The following is a 21,431-nucleotide window of genomic DNA, read 5'->3' as shown; positions in this document are numbered from 1 at the left end:
AACGTATTTTCGCTATTATATTTTGCTTCTCATTTGTGATATCTTTGCTTGAGGGACTCCAGTTGGTAAAAATTTCTGTCACTAATGCAGGTTTTCAATTCAATTCTAATTCAGTGTTGGAGAGTTGTGTAGGATACAGTGAGGTTAATTAGCCTCCCTAGGGGCACAAAACTAGTATGTGTCGGTGACAGATCTTGTGCCCCAGTAGTTTTTCTGACTCTATCCTCTCACACAGCTAAATTATAAACAATTATTCAGATGAAGTATTTGCATCATTCCCAATCACTTTGTAAAGTAGGATCTCAGAGTCAGTGGAATAAATAACTTAGAAGCTTACATACCTTGGGAATGCTTTCTAGCTACGTATTTCACCTGGGTAGACTTGGTAGGATATTAAACCTCTTTGGAAATCGGTTTCTTTATATATAAAATGAGGGTTTTAGAATAGATGGCCTCTGATGTCCCATCTATTTTCCTCTAATCCTGGTGAGCCTCCAACCCTGTAAGTTGGGAAGTACAGGTATATATTGACACAATTTTAATTATTTTCCCTTTAAAATATGGATTTTTGTTTGAAGTAGATTTGACAGGACACAAGTAAAGCACTCATTTTATTTTAGGCAGACATAAAAATTCTTCATTAATATTCATGAAAGGAGGTAAGGGTACAGGGAAAGAAAAGACAGGGCTATTATGGTTCTGAAAATTTATACAAACTAGGAACAAGTATCAAAGTGGAATATAAAAAACATGAGATATATTAAAAATTATTAAAAAACATAAAAAATATCAGTCCCATCTTTTTTTCCTGTCTAGATTTCAGTAATTAGCTTCTTATGTAGAACTGTGTCTACTTGTAACCTTTTACAATAAAACATAAATTATGGAAAGAAATCATTTAAAGTATATAAACAGTCAATGTCCTTAAAGACATACTCATCATCTTCTTTCTCCAATTTTAAAAATATGAATTAAATATGAAATAAAGCCATCCCAATCTCATTTCTCTTTTTGGGGGAGTGGGAGTGGGGGAATTATTTTATAACATTTGGGAAGGAAAGGAGGAAGGAAGGAATGGAGAGAGGGAGGAAGAAGGGAGGAAAGAATAAGTCATTCCATTAAAGAATCATTTATAATAATTAGTAGTTTGTCACAATGGCCGTCAGATGGAAAGGGGACTCAGAATGGAGCCACCAATCCAGAGAGAGTTTTGTTCAGAGGGGGCAGGGATCCAGATTTTCTTTGTGTTAGAAATTAAGCCTATCATTTGTTTCTTTATTCTGTCAACAATGACAGCTATGTGGTGAGACCAATGGACAATCCTCTATTGGCATGAATATCCTTAAGCATGCCCATCGACCTTACACTTTGTGATTGAGTCGAATGAATATCATAAGAATTCTTCTATATATAAGAAAGTTGATTTGAAGAGTGCTTTGAGACAACTGTTATTGCTATTGATGATGACCTGACAACAGAATTTCATTGCTTCTTTCCAGAATAAAACTGGATAAGGTAGTGACCATTTCCTGCTTGAAATTTAGGATAATTAATAAAGCTTCTCCTTGATATTATATAATTTCTTTATCAGCTCTGATATTAGGATTTTATCTTCAAGAATTCTGGAGGATGTCATGGTGAAAGATGTTACCTTCATAGATGGGCACAGTGTGAGTCAAACCATTGCCATAGCCCATTACCATAGACTATCACAATGAGACTGGTGCTACCAGAAGTATACAAAGACAGCACATTCTGCATGGTCACCTACATGACTGGAGTATCAGAGGTCTCAAATATAGTCTATGTTTTTTTTTCTTCTGTTGACCTTTGGACTCGGGGGCTTTTATCTGTAGCACTTCTCCAGATCATTGAGGTCGATAACAAAACCAAATTCAAAGGGTTACTTCAGCGTCAGCATATTTTTTTTTTGTTCTAGAGCTCATTTGCCACACAGTGATCCTTGTCTACCATCACACCCTGCTGGAGCACCCAGGAATGAAGAAGACAGCCCAATAAAGAATTCTCTCCCATAATATCTTTTTGCACATTTTTCTTTGAAGTTTGCAATGTCATTATCTATAATGAACATTGACGTGGAAAATTTAAACCTTTAAAACAGAGAATATGTGGTATAGTATCTGCAAAGGAAGAGCTCATCAAGTACATGATAGATGGTCCTCCATCTAGCTCCATTTTAGTTAGATCAAAGATCAAAGCACATCAAAGCACCATTTTAAAAAAAAGAGAAAAACAATGTTCAGAATGTCCCTAGCGCTAGTAAAGATGTGTTGTTCAGTTGTCTCCTACTCTTCTTGACCTATTTGAGGATTTCTTGGTAAAGATACCAGAGTGGTTTTCCATTTACTCCCTTTTTTTAGGGTTTTTTTTTGCAAGGCGTTGGGGTTAAGTGGCTTGCCCAAGGCCACACAGCTAGGTCATTATTAAGTGTCTGAGGCTGGATTTGAACTCAGGTACTCCTGACTCCAGAGTCGGTGCTCTATCCACTGTGCCACCTAGCTGCCCCTGCCATTTACTTCTTCAAGTCATTTTACAGATTGAGGAACTGAGGCAAACTAGGTGAAGTGACTTGTCTGAGATCTCACACCTAGTATCTGAGGCCAGACTTGACTTGACTCAGGTCTTCCTGACTCCAGGTCTGGTGCTCTATCCCCTGCGTCACTTAGTTGCCCCAATAAACAATAGACATAACTAAAATTCAGATGCCCAACACCATTAAATATAAACCATCACATTTTGTCTGAGTCTAGTTAATCTATAGGATCATTACTTAGATTTCTGCTCAACTACATTTTTGTTTTTAGATGAAGTCATTGATATTTAAAGAAATGAAATGACTTGCTTTAGATCATACTTTCCTGGCGTCCAAGCTAGAATCAGGAACCACCGCATCTCTTTAATCTCAGGATTCAATCCCTGTCCGTGCCTCTATGGTACTTTCAAATTCTTACATTTCACTTGTTTTTTCCCATGTACAAGTTAAACCCTCTATCAGTAACTTGATCATTTCATTATGTTTTCTTCCCAAAGGCAACAGATCGAGAGCATGATCCAATAACGTACGCCATTGAGAATGGAGATCCTCAACGAGTTTTCAACCTTTCAGAAACGTAAGTGAAGATACTTATTGAATTGAATTTTGAGCCTTGAATATTTTGAGAATTTAACATTTAGCAGGTAGAAAATAACTGAGCTAGAGAGAAGGCTCCTAATCAGGGGCCGTCAGCTGTTTGTACTTCTCCCCCTTCCATGGTAATGAGAGCCTCAAGAATGGGATTGAGCAGAGCAATCATACACAGGGGACTATTTATTTATTTTAAACATTTTATTAGGTAAAACTCACTGAGGTGGAAACGTTCCATTTGCAGCCATGACCTGGGATTAATTACATCCCTTTAAAGTTGTCAGCTATTCATAACAACAAGGGCATTTCAACTGAGAATAGCCTGGCCTTAAAAACTGTTTCATTAAAAAATGAGTTCTGTTAAGCAAAATTTATTCTACATGTATTTAAAATTTCACTTTTCACAAGTTCATTTCTATTAACCTGATTTTCATTAGCCTTGGTAGCTTTTAACTATGTGATTGAATGTGTGAAAACAATTATATGAAAAATAGGAAGGCTGAATGGATGGAGAACCAAATTTGGAGTAAAGGAGTCCTGGGTTCTGAGATAATGGCTGTATTACCCTGGATAAGTCATTGGCATTCTCAATAGACCTAGCAATTTTTTAAAAACTATAAATGACAGAGATGCTTCTGATCTATACTATCACTGGAATCCTAAACTGAATGAAATCACTCACGCATACTTTATATATATTTGGGTACATGTTTATGTTTACATATGCAAACATACACAAGCATCTGCATATGATTAGAGATTATATATGGTCTAAAATGTTAATTTTGTACATAAGGAAACTGAGACCAAAAGTGGTAAAGTGATTTGAGAAGTGAATAAGAGATTATATTCAGATCAATTCCTCTGATACCAACTTTGATTTCTATGTATATTAGAAGTTTAAATGTTTCATATACTGTCACCATCACTTTCACCAGCCAAGTGGGGTTACAGTAGAGTGCTAAAGGTAGGATCAGGAAGACCTGAGTTCAAATTTGGCCTCAGACACTTACTAGCTGTGTGGCCCTGGAGATATCACTTAATCTCTCTCTCTCTCTCTCTCTCTCTCTCTCTCTCTCTCTCACCAACTGTAAAATAAATATAATACTATGATATAGTAATGACAAAATTGGACAGGTGGATGGCATAACACAAAGATTACCAGTCCTGAAGTGAGGAAGACTCATCTTTATGAGTTCAAATCTATCCTCAAACACTTTCTTACTGTGTTTCTACCTTGGGTGGGTCATTCAACCGTCTTTGTCACATTGTTCTCTACAGTAAAATAATTTGGAAAAGGAAATGACAAACAACTTCACAATATTTCCCAAAAAAAACCCCAAATGGGGTCAAGGAGAGTCAGACTTAATTGATATGACTGAACAACAAATACCTTCTAGGGATGTTGTTAAGGTCAAGTGAAACCTGACAGGTCTATTGAAGCTTAATGGCAAAAGCTTAATAAATAATTATTCCCTCCTTCCCAATGTACCCCAGAAAACTTATGATACCAAAAGAGTTTCAAAACATTTTGTGTATAGAATGTCATCTGAGTCACCAACCATCTAGCAAAGCAAGTTCTACAGGTATTTACATTTTTTTGTGGGAAAACTGAAGGTCATAGGAATGAAATATCCATGGTCACCTATCTAGTAAATGTCTAAGATGAGATCTGAATCAAAGGTTCTTGGATGCCAAATCCATCTTTTACCAGAAGTCCACAAATTATGCATCTATGTGTGGTCTAACTCAAGGCCATTGAGGCTCCTGGAGGATCTGGGTCATCAGGTCTATTTCTCTTAACTATGGCTAAGACAGAAGATGCCTAAACTTTTGGAGGATCTTTAGTATTGGGACTTTTGGGCTAAACATCAGATTGCCCCAAACATCTGGAGAGATGTTTTTTCCACAAGAACTATGAGATGGTATTTATTAGCTTGTGATATATGAAGTCATATTCTAAATGGAATTAAATCATTCAAGTGAAACCATTACTTATTATAACCAAGTATGTAAGTCTCATGATGAAACAAGTCTACTAAATATCACAACCAGCGGTCTAAGACATCTTATCATAGAACTCTACATTACCATGCAAATCTGTTCAGCAGTTAGATCACTCCCATTCTTTTTCTGTAGTATACAGAAATTCCCAAAATCATTGAACATTTACGTTATATCTTAAAAAAATGTTGATGATCATGGTGGTCAAATATGGAAATTATTTATTGAAAAAGGTTGAGGACTATTTTATCTTTTGCACTCTAAAGTGTGCATGGATATTCATCTATCTCTCTCGATATGGTTGAGATGCTGCCTGAGGGCCGTGATAAACTTGATGACTTCCTAAAGTCGCTTTTCTCCTCAGATAGAAATGTTTTTTCACCATTTATCTTCACTGGCAGCTTTGTTTCCTTCTAGTGATGGCTAATTCATTTTATGTAGTTTGTTTTGTAAGTTCATGAGCACTTTAGTTGATCTTCCTTTCTTAAAACATGGTTGAGTATCAGAAGATGATAAATTGTCTATCCTGTAAACATATTAGTTTTCTACTTTCTTAATTTCTATCATCTGGAAAGTGGCAGCCAAGGTGAGGTCCCAAATGACCTTTAGCAAGATGAAAAGAATGAGTTGACAAGCCTTGTAGTACCTGCAGAAAAATATCCACTAGAGAATCGTGTGTCTGTGTGTGTGTGTGTGTGTGTTACTGTGATCTGGATCTCCTGAACTGGAAAGGTTTCAAGTAAAGGCCAATTGATAGAAAAGTATCTTTGTCACCTGACAGTTGATTCTCATGGGTCCCATCACCAAGTTGCCAACAAAGTAATGAATTTGCCAACCATGGAAAAGCACAGCAACCATCTGCCAAGTTTTTTCACCATCAGAAAATACAAGCCCTCTAGGTCATAGTCAATTAACTGTATGTCAACTCTCATCAATGAAATCAGAAAACTTGGGAATACTAGATTTCTATCAACTTTAATTTTCTCTTTGATTTTTTAAGAAATGCACATACCACACACATGCAAGCACACACATACACAAGCAAACACACACATTTGTTCTTCACTTAGTCTCCAACTTTCCTGTCACTTAGGGAAGTTAAGTGACTTGCCCACAATGACACACTTGGAGAACTTTATAGTTCAATAAATATTGGTAAATTGTCTCAACCCCCACCTCCCCACTTCCCCCTTGTTGTATTGCTTGGCTAATACTGCATAAGCAGAAATGGGCCCATTGCAAAAGAAAGATCTGATTAGACTTAGGAAATAAGGTCCTCTTTAAATTGTCAAGTTTAGAAGAGGGTAATTTGAGAGGTTAGAAAAAGTGTGACTTTCCAGTAAAATTCCTACAGTGGAACCTCCTACAGACTGGGGGAGAAGGGAAGGGAAGTTCTCTTCTACAACTGTATCCATATTGTCTCTCCCCCCATTCCCCATCCCATCTATGATTAGAGAATGAACTTGGAAACATTTGAAGAATTTTTTTATTTCAGAGTCTTTCCATATATCTTCTAATGCTATCACCAGATCAGCTGGCAGCAGTGTCTATATTGGAAACTAAGCAATTAGTGGTCAACTCTTCATAGCCTTCACAAAAGACCAGCAAGGAAGTCACTCTGGGTCTCAGGATAACAGATAGTTTATACTCTAAATGGGAGGACTTCAGGATCATGATGCTGTGGAATACCCACTTTCCCTACATTCTTATACACTAATAGAAGGGTTTGTCACAGACTGCTGGGGAAGAGTTTCTTACCTATTATTCTTATATTATTATCTTAGTAAATAGCCTGTTAAGAATGGCCCTGATGTGGTTACTTTGCTGTTTTATGTGTGATGCTCAAAAAAAGTAAGTACTCACAGGTCAGCTAACAGTTAAAGAATGGAGACTTACTTAGCCAGAACAGCAAGAATATTCACATACTGATAAGGTAGAATTTAATTTCAGTAAATGCATACTCCCCTCTACCAAAAAAAAATAAAAAAAATAAAAAATCTGGCCTTGCAGGAACGTTGTGGTAATATATGAAGTCTTGATATTTTGTTACATCCCCAAAGTGTAGAGTGTTAGTCCTACAAAGCTAGGTCTTGTGTGGCCTTGGGGAACTAGAAAATTACTTCAATACAGAAAGTCTGCCAGGAATCTGTCAGTGGAGACTCTCCTTGAACACTGTACTCTGTCTGTAAGCCAATCAAGTCCTATATTTTTAGGGAACATCTCTTTTTGTTTGTATTGAAAGGAGCTGTTGATCCTACCCTATACTTATCTCTTTAAAATTAGTACTTTAGACTGGGGACTAAAATGATTCTCAATAGTAATTATGGGAGGATACATACCAATGAGGACTTGAAAGGAGATTTGAGAATCATCTAACTCTTCAAAGGCATTTCTAGGAGGCTAAGAGAATCTTTTTTTTTTTTATTCTGGAGCCTATGCTATCTTGGGGAAGTAGGAGTTAAGATTAAGAAGCTATGTATCTGTGATCAATCAGGGGGTGATTGCATGTCTTGTCAACCTCAGCTTAACCTATCTACAGTTTGGCAGTTTATCCATGAGATCTATGAGAAAATATCCATTTAACACAGGATGACAATAAATATGATAAGCCATATGAATAATATGAATGACCAAAATCCTATGACTTCATCAACAGGGAAAATACATAAAGAAATAGGACTTACTTAATAGAAATCTGATAATCAAAAACTTCTGTTGAAATATCTTATTATGGTAAGGAAAAGCCTTTCCTCTATGTAGCAATGCCACTATCTTTATTTATTCTTTCCAAGAAATTTTTGTCTCATTATTTTGAACTGGTTTTAAGTTGTCTTTATTTTTTTTAAATGAAAGACTCCAGTTGAATGATAGAGAATTGTTGCATATCACTCATCTGAAGATAAGGAGAATCTTTCCTGAGCAACAGTTAATGATAAACTCTCTCCTTGAAGGAATGGCAGTGACAAGGAGAATAATAGGACATATCTGACATTTATCCTAGTAAAATTCACTCTCATAGTTGGTCAAAGAAAGGTTTATATGATTGGTCATAAAACTCAGGAGAAGAAAAAAAATCATGAACATATATTAGCCATTTATCCACATTTTGTATCACCATTAAATTTCCAGGTAACAGAAAGAGTCTGGTTTCAGTAGAACAGCTGAAGCAAATCTAGAGAATGTCATTACCAGTAGGTCTGTCTTGTGGCAATGATTTATTTGATCCAAACTACCCATGAAAAAGGAAAAATAAAAATGGTCCTGAGTCTTTTGGTCCTCTTTTATTGTTATAGCATTCATGAGAGAGAACAATGGAAAAGAAAGATGGTATATGGTACTGGTCACACCATTTTTAATCTTGTTTCTTAGCAATTGACATTCTAAATGTAGGATTTTTGTCCTCTGTCCCCAAAATGGGTATCCTCTAGAAGGAAGTGAATCATACTGAAAATGATAGTTCTAATATAAACATAACAGGCCAATATAAAGATATTGGAACTAATAAGGAAGGATGACTTACAAGTTCTTAGAGTATCAAATAAAGGAACTGAGAGATTTGGATATTTGATCATCTTGTGTTTCCCAAAAAATCTTTGCAGAGGATAATGAAGAACAAAGATTTTCCATATTAAATGAATGTGACCTCTCCAAGGTCACATAGCTAGTTTGTGAGGTCATATTTGAACTCAGGTCTTCCTGACATAAAATCTGGCTTTCTATCTACTGTGACACATAAAGCAAACTGCAATCATTTCATATGGAAGTTTTAGAGATATAGATTCATTATCATAATCACTAGCAGCACTAAAGAATCCACAAGTCATTTTACTAAGTGAATATTTGATTTGCTAAGGTAAGCATCACTCTAATAAGCAAAAGTAACACTGGTTAAATATATAAAATATATAAATGTGGGTTTTATGCAACAAAAGGAAGGTCATGAAATAAATAATAATAAATAAAATAAAAATAAATAATAATAAATAAAAACATGGAGGGATAAATTATATTTAAAAAGTTTAGGGAGAGACACACAATTGAGCTGTCACTCAAAGGGCATCTAATGTGGAAACCATAAATTGTTGCTTATAATGAGAGTGGAACAAATCAGGTGGTTTTACAGGGAGCCAAGGTTATAGAAATAGCCAGAGAAGACCAAATATACCATCACAGTGTTTGTGCCATATCTAAGAAAATGATGAGGGTATTGAAATGAGTCAGTCAATCAGTAAGCATTTATTAATGCCAACTGGGAACCATTAACCAGGTTTAACCCTGGTGATATAAAAAGAGACAAAAGACAATTCTAATTCTCATGAAGTTTAGAGTGTAAAGGGAAAGATGACATGAAAATGACTATGCACCTACAGTATATTTAGGGAATTGATTCTTCAAGCATAAGTAAAAGGAGAGATAGGAAAATGTGTATGATTATTGCAACTTTTAATTACAAAAAGAATTGACCAGATAACCGTAACAAATATTAGGCTATATGTCTTTTTATTTACATATTTATGAGAATAATACATAGAAATATTAGAATAAAATAAATAGAAATATTAGAATAAAAATATCAGAATATTAGAATAAAAAATAACAGGTGTCAGTAAAGGGATTTTAGAATGAGTGACTGAATGACTCCTCTACTCTCACATAATAAGAAAGATATAGCAAACAAGTGCTACTTACTCAATCTTAATTGATAATGAAAAACAAAATAAAACAAAACAAAGCATTGTATCTAGGAGAACAAAATGACTCCTTCAGACCTCTCCTCTAGCGATGTCACTTTTTCATATCTCAAATTTATGCATAATATGATTCATAACAATCCTAAAAATGTAGCTCCATAGAAAACTTTGAAATTTCATCATTAATATCATCAGATAAAATATAAAATAGGAAGAAGGATGCTTGCTAAACTTTTCCAATGAATAGCTGAACTATTCCAAGTTGAAAATGGATTTCTGATCAATGTGAAATCAGCCAAATGCTATTGTTTGCTGCTTTATATTGGGCTTGCAGCATCAATATCCCAAAACACCTCAGATTTCTTGGGTGAAATCAATACCTAATGAAAAGAGTTTGGTCTAACCATCTATCACAGAAAACTGTAGGATGTCCATTGTCATTAAACGATGGACAGCCTAAATAATCCATCTATTCATATATGTGTCTCAGACAATTAATATGAACAATGTATTGAGCACGTTTTATTTTTTTTAGGGAAAAACAAGTTGGCTGGATTGATTTTTAGCAAATTCCTTGTTTTTTAATATCCCTGAATCAGATACCTGCCTTCAATACCAAAGTTATTCAGAGGTAGGTTGCAATGGCAAGTTATGCCATGATGCTATAGTCTCCAAAGAATTAAATAATGAATATCACTCAGAGAACAGTAGAGAAGCTCATGGTTTATGAGGGCATATAATCCTGTACAAAATCTTAAAAAATTAAAGAATTATGGAGAATTGGAAAAAAGGATTACAACACAGGCATATCTTAATGAAAAAATATATATGAACTCATCCTGTGAAAATAACAAGAAATAATCGATGATTGCCATCTTCCCATTCTCCACTAAGTTTCTTGTGATGTGGAAAGTAAATATGGGTAACTTCCAAAAAAGATGTATGAGGCATAAGTGAGGGCAAATTTCTATATTTTAAGATAATTTTGACATTTATATTTCACATTCCTTTAGAATATTGGATTTTTAAATTTCTTACCCCATAAATTTCAGAATTAGTATTTATACTCAACATTATTTCTGACTTTCTTTTGAAATGTTATTTTAGCTTTTACATTTGAAAAATCTTCAGGAAAAAAATATCCAAACATCACTGCTAAGAATCAACGCAGAACATTATCTAAGTTATTTAGAAATAGTTGCCTTCATAATTGATTTTTAAAAATTTTCAAGTAAAAACCACCTGACATTAAGTTTTCCTACAGTCTTGAAACTTTGGTCAAAAAGTGGAAAAATTCATCAATAAATGGACAATGATTTTGCTTTTTCCCCCATATATCAATTTTCCCTGTGACTGACTAATTTTAAATGAGTTTGAATTAATTGAGATTTATTACCACCAGATTATGATCTGCAAGTCAACAATAACTTATCTCCTTTCGGAATTTATTTTTAATGTTTTGTGTATTTGCTTAGATAAAAAGATAATGTTCCATTTTGAATAGTGTGAGCCCCGCCATTCTCAATAATATGTCTCCCTCCAAACCTCCTAAGCCATAATCATGTTAAGCACAAATCAGATTATATCTTTTGGCCATTATGAAACTCTAAAACTTAGGGGGAAAACATATTTAGAATGTGGGCCACTGTCTTTTTTTAACATTCTTTTTATTAGAAATTAATTTATTAATATTTTATTTAATTTTTCCAGTTCAATGTTATGGAAGTTTTTCAACATTCATCCAGATAAATATTTTTGTTACAGAATTTTCTTCTATCCTTCCCTCCTACCCCATCCCCTCAGCAACAGTCTACTGATCATTGTATGTATATATTTATGTTTGACGTGTTTACATATTCGTCATTTTCTGTATATGTAAATTTTCAAAATGTAAACATAATGTTAATTCATATTCTGTAGTTGTGTTTTGTTTTATTTTCTTCATCTGAATATGTATGCCATTGTCCATAATAGTATTCTAGTGCTGTCCTAACTTTTTGAACTGCTGAGAGGAGCTGTATCTATCAAAGTTGATCAGCTCACAATGTTGAAGATGATGTGAACAATGTTTTCCCTTTGCTCAGCATCAGTTCTTGTAATTCTTTCCATGCTTCTCTAGAGTCCAACCATTCAGGATTTCTTATAGAACAATAGTACTCCATAATATTCATATATCATAACTTGTTCAGTTATTCCCCAAATGATGGGCATCCCCTCAATTTCAATTTTTTTGCCTCTACAAAAAAGCTGCTATGAATATTTTGGAACATATGGGATTTTTCCCATTTGTTATGATGTCTACTGGAAAAAAGCCTGTATTGGTATTACGGGTTCAAAGGGTATAATCAATTTTATTGCTTTTTGGGCATAGTTCCATTCTGTTCTCCAAAATGTTTGGATTACTTCACAATTCCACCAAACAATGCATTAATTTCCCAATTGTCCCACAACCCCTCCAACATTGATCGTTTTCCCTTTAGCCCATATGATAGTTGTGAAGTGGTATCTCTTAGTTACTTTAATTTGCATTTCTCCAATCAGAATTGACTGGGAACATTTTTTCATATGCTTTCATATGCTTTCCATAGCTTTATTTTTTTATTTGAAAAATGCCTTTTATATCCTCTGACCATTTAATAATTAGGAATGACTTGAAACCTTATAAATTTGATTCAATTCTCTATTTACTTTAGAAATGAGACCTTTATCAGAACCCCTTTCTGTGAAAATTGTTTTCCAACTTTCGGGTTTTCTTCTAATATTAACAGAAATGATTTTATTAGTGCAAAAAACTTTTTAATTTAATATAATCAAACTCATCCCTTTTTCAATTTATAAGTGTACCCCTTTTTTTTTAGATTTTGCACGGCAATGGGGTTAAAGTGGCTTGCCCAAGGCCACATGGCTAGGTAATTATTAAGTGTCTGAGGTCGGATTTGAACGCAGGTACTCCTGACTCCAAGGCCGGTGCTCTATCCGCTGTGCCACCTAGCCACCCCATTAGTGTACTCTTTTTCTTCTTTGAGTATAAATTTCTTCTCTTTCCATAAATCTGACAGAGTATTTCTTGATCTGTTAATTGGTCTATGGCATCTCCCTTTATGTCTAAATCCTGTATCAATTTTGAACTTATTTTGGTATAGGCTGTGAAATGTTGGTCTGTGCCTACTGTTTGTCATACTATTTTCCAGTTTTGCCAAATGAATTTTTATCAAATATTGAATTCTTATCCCAGAAAATTATTCCTTTTGGTTTGTCAAATAGTAAATTACTACTGTATTTGATCCACTGATCCATTACTCTATATCTCAATCAATATCAGGCAGTTTTGATGACTGCCACTTTATGGCATAATTTTAAATCTAGTAAAGCAAGGCCACCTTCCTTTACATTGTTTTTCATTAGTTCTTTTGATATTCTTGCCCTTTTTTGCTGCAGATCAATTTTGTTACTCTTTCTTCTAGCTCAGCAAAATAGGTATTTGGTCATTTGATTTATATGGCACTGAATACGCAATTTAATTTAGGTAAAGTTGTCATTTTTATTATACTAACTCAATCTAACTATATACAATTGACATTTTTTCAAGTTGTTTAGAACTGACTTTATTTGAGAGAAAAGTGTTTTGTAATTACGTTAATACAGTGGCTAAATGTGCCTTGGGAGGTTGATTCCCAAGCATTTAATGTCTACATTTATTTTAAATGGAATTTCTCTTTCTGTCTCTTGCCCTTGGACTTTATTGTTCATGTATAGAAATCTGATGATTTAATAGGTTTTGTGGTATAAAACTATAATTCTATATTCTGTTAATTTGCTGAAGTTCTTAATTGTTTCAAGTAGTTTTCAGATGATTATCCAGGGTTCTCTAAGTATACCATTCTATCTGCAGAGTGGAAGTTTTGCTTTCTCATTGCTAATTATAATTCCTTCATTTTCTTTTTCTTCTCTTATTGCTTAATCTAACTTTCTAATCCTATAAGGAATAGTAATGGTGATTATGGGCAACCCTATTTAACTCCTCATTTTACTGGAAAAGCTCCTAGTTCATCCCCATTGCAGATAATATTTGTTGATGGGTTTAGATAGATACTGCTTATTATTTAAGGAAAGTTTCATTTATTCCCATACTGTCTTGTGTTTTTAAAAGGAATGAATGCTGTATTTTGTTAAAGGTCTTTTCAGGATCTATTAAGATAATCATATGATTCTGTTAGTTTTGTTCTTGATATCTTCCATTATGTTGAGTGTTTTTCTAATATTGAACCATCCCAGCCTACCTGGTATAAATCCTACCTGATCATGATGATTATCCTAGTCATATTTTGCTATAATCTCTTTGCTAAATTTTTTTTAATTTCTAAATTTTTAAGATTTTTGCATTGGGGCAGCTAGATGGCACAGTGGATAAAGCACTGGTCCTGGAGACAGGAGAGCTAGAATTCAAATCTGACCTCAGACACTTAATAATCACCTCCCTGTGTGACCATAGGAAAAGTCACTTAACCCTATTGCCTTGCAAAAAAAAAAAAAGATTTTTACAACAATGTTCATTATGAAGATTAGTCTTCAGTTTTCTTTGTTTAGACTCTTCCTGTTTGAGGTATCAGCACCATATTGTTCTCATAAAAGGAATTTGATAGAACTATTTTTTAAAAGTAGTTTATTTAGAATTGGAATTAATTGTTCCTTAAATGTTTGGTAGAATTCACTTAACCTGTTTTTAAAAAATGTTTTATGTACAATTGGAATTAATCTTTCCATAAATGTTCAAAAGAATTCACTTGTAAATCTATCTGTACCTTGAAACATTTTTTAGTGATTTTATTGATGATTTCTTCAATTTCACCTTCTGAAAGGGAATTATTTTTGTATTTTATTTTATTTTCTGTTAATCTGGGTGTTTTTTATTTTGATAAATATTCATCCATTACAATCTGGTTATCAATTTTATTGGATTACAGTTGGGCAAAACAGATATGAATTATATCTTTAGTTTTCTCCTCATTGGTGATGAGTTCACCCTTTACATTTTTGATACTGGTAATTTGGTATTCTTTTTTTAATCAGATTAGCCAAAGGTTATCTATTTTATTGTTTTTTTTTTCGTAAAACTACCTCTAGTTTTATTTATTAGATCAATGGTTTTCTTGATATTAATTTTATTAATCGCTCCTTTGATTTTCAGAATTTCTAATTTGTTATTAAATTGGAAATCTTTAATTTGTTCTTTTTCTAACTTTTTAGTTGTATTTCCAGTTTATTGTTCTTCTCTTTCTCTATTTTATTTATTTAAGCATTTACAGATATACATTTTCACCTGAAAACTGCTGCAACCCATAAATTTTGATTTGATGTGTCATTGTTATCATTTTCTTGGATGGAATGATTGATTATTTCTATGATTAATTCTTTGATCCACTCATTCTTTAAAATTTAGTTATTTGGTTTTCAATTAATTTTTGGTTTATATTTCCATGGCCCTTTATTATATGTAATTTTACTTGCATCCTGATTTGAAAAGTATGTGCTTTTTATCATTTCTACCTTTCTGTATTTGTTTATAAGGCTTTCATTCTCTAGTACATAGTAAATTTTAGTATGGGTTCCATTTTCTATTCCCATTCAATTTTCTAAGTTTTCTAAGTTTTAATTCACCTTCTTCCTAACTTCCTATTTATTTTGTGATTACATCTATCTATTTCTGAGAAAAGAAGACTGAGTTCCCCAGTATTAAAATGTTGCTGGTGAGGTGGCTAGGTGAGGCAATGGATAGAGCACCAGCCCTGGAGTCAGGAGAACCTGAGTTCAAATCTGGCCTCAGACACTTAATAATGACCTAGCTGTGTGGCCTTAGGCAAGCCACTTAACCCCATTTGCCTTGCAAAATCCTAAAAAAAGTTGCTGTCTATGTCTTCTTGTAATTCATTTAGCTTCTCCCTAAGAGTTTGGATGTTATACCACTAAGCTCATATGTTTATTGATGATATAGCTTCATTGCCTTGAGTGCTTTTAAAAAGATACAGTTTCCTTCCCTCATTCCTTTTAATGACAGCTATTTTTCCTTTTGCTTTGTCTGAAATCAGGACAGCTACCCTGATTTTTTTTTTACTTTGGTTGAAGCATAATATGTATTTACTCCACCCTTTTACCTTTACCCTCCAATCTTTTACCTTTATCTCACTACTTCAGATATGTTTCTTATAAACAACATATGGTAGGATTCTGATTTTTAATTCATTTTTCTGTCTGCTTCCATCTTAATAAGAAAGTTCATTCCATTCACATTTACAGATAATATTACTAATTCTGTATTTCTTTCCATGCTATCTTTCCCCATTTGTACTTTTCTCTTTCCTTTCCTCTTATTCTTCCTCATCAATGTTTTACTTCTTTTCCCTTCAATTTTTCTTTGAAATTTTAACTTTCAGTTTATTTTCACTTATGCCTTTACCTTCCCTTTTATCAAGTTCTTCTGCCTTTTTCTTTCCTATTCCTTACCTACTTCCCTGTATGATACAAAAGATTTTTTATACCCAGTTGGGACTGTATATTATTCCCTTTCTGGGGCCAGATCTATTGAGTAGGATTTATTCAAGCTTCACACTTTCCCTTCCTACTCTCCAATAGTGCTTTATGCCTCTTCACCTGGTATTATTTTTCCATTAATACCTAGCTTTCTCCTAGTGCTTTTATTGTTTTAACCCTGTCTTGTACTTATATAACCTTTGTCAAAATAGACTCCTTTTATCTGACCTGCTAGAAATACAATTCTCCAAGGTTGATTGAATAATCACTTGATTGTTTGATAAGAAGCATTGCCTCAGTCACTAAGCACCCTCTCCTCTTCTATCTCATTAAAAATACACTCTCAAAAGTCATATCACAACAAATTATAGTCACTTTATACCTTACCCCCTTTTCAAGTACCCTCCATGGACACACAATACTCATGAACCAAAACATCTTGCAAACCCAATTCCTTTCATGAACCATTTATACCCTACCCCCACCCAGCATCCTCCTCCAAATGGAATGAATCTCTTGTCTGATCTCTTTATGATGTTTTCATTTCCAATTGCTCTAAGTATATTCTCTCCCTCCATCTACAGCCCTCCCCAGTCAAAGTCTGGAATGCACTGTCTCCCACTGTCCTTTTTTACACCCCAACCATGGTACTTAAACCCTCTTTAACTAAAGTATGCATTAAAATAAACTCACTTCCTAATTTCTTTATGGCCAGCCATTCTAAATTCCCACCCTTGGTACTTCAAATCCCTGAGTATCTGTTAAAGTAGAGTCACTTGTATATTTTATTTTGTATAGAGATTTAATTATGCAAAGAGCCCCTAAGCACTGGGACACCCTGAAGATCTCCCTTAAGAACTTTATAATTGATTGTAAGGCATTGGAGACACTGGCACAGCACGGGTCAGCATAATCCCTTTTCCCCCAGAGAGGCAGACCTTCACTGAAGATCCTCCATGATGTCTAAGTTGAAAGCTTTTTTCTATCTTTTTTGGTGGTATCTATAGCTTTAATGTCTGTGTCTCTGGGGGACACAGTGTGTAGGGGAAAGGTCTGGGAGCATGCTAGCTTCACAGTGTCATCTTGGCTCCTATGTGGGTCACTTACAGAAAGAAGTCATACCACAGCTAAAGAGCTGTCAAACAGACTGAAATTCACAGAGTAATATAATTTCAAAATTAGGAGATATCTCAATCAACATCTAACTGAACACATAACCAAAGAAGGAATACCTGCTAAAATATACCTGAGAAGAAGCTACCTTTTCCATGTTTCAATTTTTCATATACAAATAATAGGATAAATAATAATAGTAACTAGGATTTATATTGAACTGAAAAATAGGTTATATTATTAGCCTCATTTTACAGATGAGGAAATTGAGGCAAAGATTAAGTGATCTCTTTAGGATCACACCATCAGCAAGTGTTTGGAACAAGATGTTTTCCTGATTTAATTATAGCCTCCTCTCCATCATAACAGCTCATTGCCTTTACTTGAACACAGATGCCATATTCCTTCCATTCTTAATCTTCAGTTCTCTAAATTAAACAACTTTAGTACATTGAACTAATTCTTACACATTGCTCATTTGTATTTTAAAGTGCTTCTCCTGAGGAAGTAGAAGATAGAGAATAATACTGGGGAGGTAGCAGGTCATAGTGGAGATAATATTTGGAAAATCTAATTCAAATTCTTCTGCCAGTGTGTACTTGCTATGCAATTTTGGATGGGTTAATATCTTTATCTATAAAAATGAAGAGGTTCTAGATGGTTTCTAAGGTCCCTATTAGCCTGAAATTTTTGATCATATTGTGTCTCTATCATTTTTAGTCTCCAAGATAATCACTTCACTTTATTCAAAGTAGCTGCAGAATGAATTTGTTACAATCCCAATATAGTGAGCTCTGGCTATGTGGCATGTTTGGCAAAATATAAAATAGCTCCTGGCCTCTTGGAGCTTATAACCCATCTAAATTGAACTGAATTCAGTTGACCTGAATTCACTTCTATGATCTTTGATTTCTTCATCTGTGAGGTGAGAAAAGTATCTATAGATTTCTAGTAATATTAAATGGAAATAATGTGTGCTTTGTAACATCACAACTAGACAACAATATAAGCCTACTGCACTCCTTCCCAGCTGTGGGGCCTAGGCAAATCATTAACTCTTTCCTAGCCTCTGTTTCTTCATCTCAAAAGAAAAATGGATGGACTCTAAAGTCCATTCCAAGTTTGGTATAATCATGATGTTCCATGATTAATGGTCATTTTTAAGAATAAGTTAGGTTTTTTTTTTATAAAATAATGAACTACCTTTTGTAATGAACAGTAATGATTGAAATGGCCTTGGGGATAATCTACAGTCTGTAAGAGCAGCTAGATTAGTAAAGAGTGATAGAATTGTTTACTCTGAGAATCTTGATGAACACAATAGTTTTCAGAATTAATTTAGGTGCTATCTATCTATCTGTTTGCCTATCATTTATCTCTAGGTGTGATCTTCCTAGATGCATTTTTCAATCACCCCTTTTAATTCTGTATTCTGCAATCCTTTCCAAAAATTGTCACAATATTAAAAATTCTTTATCTGTCTATAGTATGAAATAATAATAAAAGCAAGATTACCACAGTGCTTTGAGGTTTATAAAGAGCTGGTCTAGGGAATAAGTAGTATGGAGATAGATAGACAAATAGATTATGTCCATATAAACATAGATGAGAGAAAAATAGAAAATGGATGATAAAACTATATATATATATATTTATGCATAGAAACATATAATATAAAACATATTATATATGCATATATATGTATATATACATATATATGTATAATATGTATATATATATATATAGAGAGAGAGAGAGAGAGAGAGAGAGAATGTGTATGTATAAGTTAGTGGGGATAGAAGTTGAAGGATCCAGACTTGTAATGTTATCACTAATCTCTTAGGAGTGTCTACTGATGCAGATCATCACATATCTTGAAATTTGCAGTTCTTAGAGTGTTGGAGGGACACTAACAGGTTAATTGATTTTCCCAGCATTCCCCAGTGATTATGAGTCCAAGGTGCTCCTTACATTCATGTCTTCTTAATTCTACCCTCAGTTATTTATTCCTTACCTTATACCACATTGCCAGAATCAGCATTCTTATTTCACTAAAGTAGAATAGTGAACTGTTGAGTAGAGCACTGAACTAATTCAAAGCAAGCTTAACAAGCATCTATGAAGCATTATGCTGAGCACTGGGAATAAGAACAATCAATGGTTCTTTCCCTCAAGGAGCTTTCTTTTTCATGAGGGATGACATAAAAGCAGGGGATGGAAATATAGAGAAGGAACCCACTTGGGATAATGGTGGTGAAATTTAGAGAGTCAAGCCTGGATCTAAAAAAGAAATGAAGGATGACTGACCTGGTAAATTTCTAAAAAAGTGGAGATTTGAGAAAGAACCCATCAGTGAAAAGGGGGTGCCTCAGGCACTGAGGGGTCATCCAGGGTAAGAATGCTGCAGATTTGGGGGACTGTTCCAGAGCAAGAAGTCAGCTGAGTCACTCTGGTAAAGTTCAGAGCGCCAGGAGTAGGTTTGGGATAGAAATGAAAAAAATTTAAAAATAAATAAACAAACAAAAAACAAACTCAGAATTAGTAAGAACTGGATGCAAATCTTATTTCTCATACTTAACTAGAGGATTGTAGGTAGGACATTTAACCTCTTTCAGGCTCCGTTTTCCTGGAGATCCTATTAATACTGGTATTGCCAAAATTATAGGCTTTTGAGGAGGATCCAATTAAATGGTATGAGTAAAATTATTTCTAACTATATATGGTGGTAATAATGAGATTCTGATGAAACTCAAAAAAATGAAAAAACTTGTTCAAAGTCACAAAGCTAGTTAATTCAGGAGTTGGAATTTATAACCACATCTCCAAATTCCATGTCAAGAATGTTTTTCTCCATATAAATTGAGTCTCAGTGTTCTTCACCAAAAGACAAATCTGAAACACTTTATACATGCAAAAATAGGAAGGTTTTCTAAAATTTCCCCAGTGAAATTAATTGTAATAATCATGGGCTTTTTGAAATATATTAACTTTTTCTATTTGTTTTTCTCTCCTCTTAGCACTGGAATTCTTACCTTGGGAAAAGCATTGGACAGAGAAAGTACAGACCGCTACATTTTGATAGTCACTGCTTCTGATGGCAGACCTGATGGGGTGAGTAAAATTCTAATGAATATACTTTAACAATGCACTTCAGGCTACTTAAAAAAACAAAACAAAAAACCTAACTATTCTGTGATTAAAAAAAAAACCTGTTGGAATCATGGATCTCTCTATCTCTCTATCTCTCTATCTACCTACATATACATACAGATATATATATATATATGTATATATATATACATATATATATATTATTCTTCAGTAATTTTATGGTTTGGGGGCAAACAAATGCTATTTGGAGATTTTCCATTTTGAAATATTTATATGGAATCTTTAAATTGTGACAGTTTGTGTGTCATACTGGTGTGTCAGTAAGAATTGAAGACTATGACTGTCTTCCATATCATATGATAGCAAAGACATGGTTAAAGTGCAGTTTGAGAAAGGCCTTAGTATTTTGGTGCATGGAAAGATCAGATGAAACTTTATATATAAGGACTGACTTAGTTGCTCAACCTAATTTTTTTATCTTTTTTTTTTTATTTCTTCCCCCAGTTACATGAAAAAATGTTTCAACATTCTGTTCTAAATCCTTGAGTTCCAAATTCTTTCCCTTCCTTACACTCCTCATTGAGAAATCTTTACTGAAAAATAAAACCCACTCCCCCTACCCCAATTTCTTAGCACCATTTTCCTGTCACAGAACTTACTTTGTTTGCATTTGTTATTTACTTATTCGTGCTCATTTCTCCCAATAGTATGTAAGCTCATTGAAGGCAGGAATGGTTTTGTCTTTATCTCTTTCCTCCCAAAACATAGAATGCTGCCTGAGATATATTATTTAATTAATACATTTTTGTTGAATAAGTTATTGAATGAATTCTACCTTG

The 21,431-nt window shown here is 33.9% G+C and overlaps 1 protein-coding gene across 3 annotated transcripts in view; it reads left to right on the top strand.

The window, feature by feature from the left end:
• PCDH15 (protocadherin related 15) overlaps positions 1 to 21,431 on the top strand; it is a 2,110,989-nt gene that overhangs the window by 1,772,960 nt on the left and 316,598 nt on the right. For all 3 annotated transcript variants that reach the window (XM_074232276.1, XM_074232274.1, XM_074232275.1), the window contains 2 exons: positions 3,052 to 3,131; positions 20,499 to 20,592. In XM_074232276.1, coding sequence (XP_074088377.1) covers positions 3,052 to 3,131; positions 20,499 to 20,592 — 174 coding nt within the window. The remainder of the gene's footprint in view (positions 1 to 3,051; positions 3,132 to 20,498; positions 20,593 to 21,431) is intronic.

This window comes from Macrotis lagotis, chromosome 4, assembly GCF_037893015.1.
Source record: "Macrotis lagotis isolate mMagLag1 chromosome 4, bilby.v1.9.chrom.fasta, whole genome shotgun sequence".
Lineage (NCBI taxonomy): Eukaryota > Metazoa > Chordata > Mammalia > Peramelemorphia > Peramelidae > Macrotis > Macrotis lagotis.
This window is presented reverse-complemented; position numbering and strand designations above follow the sequence as displayed.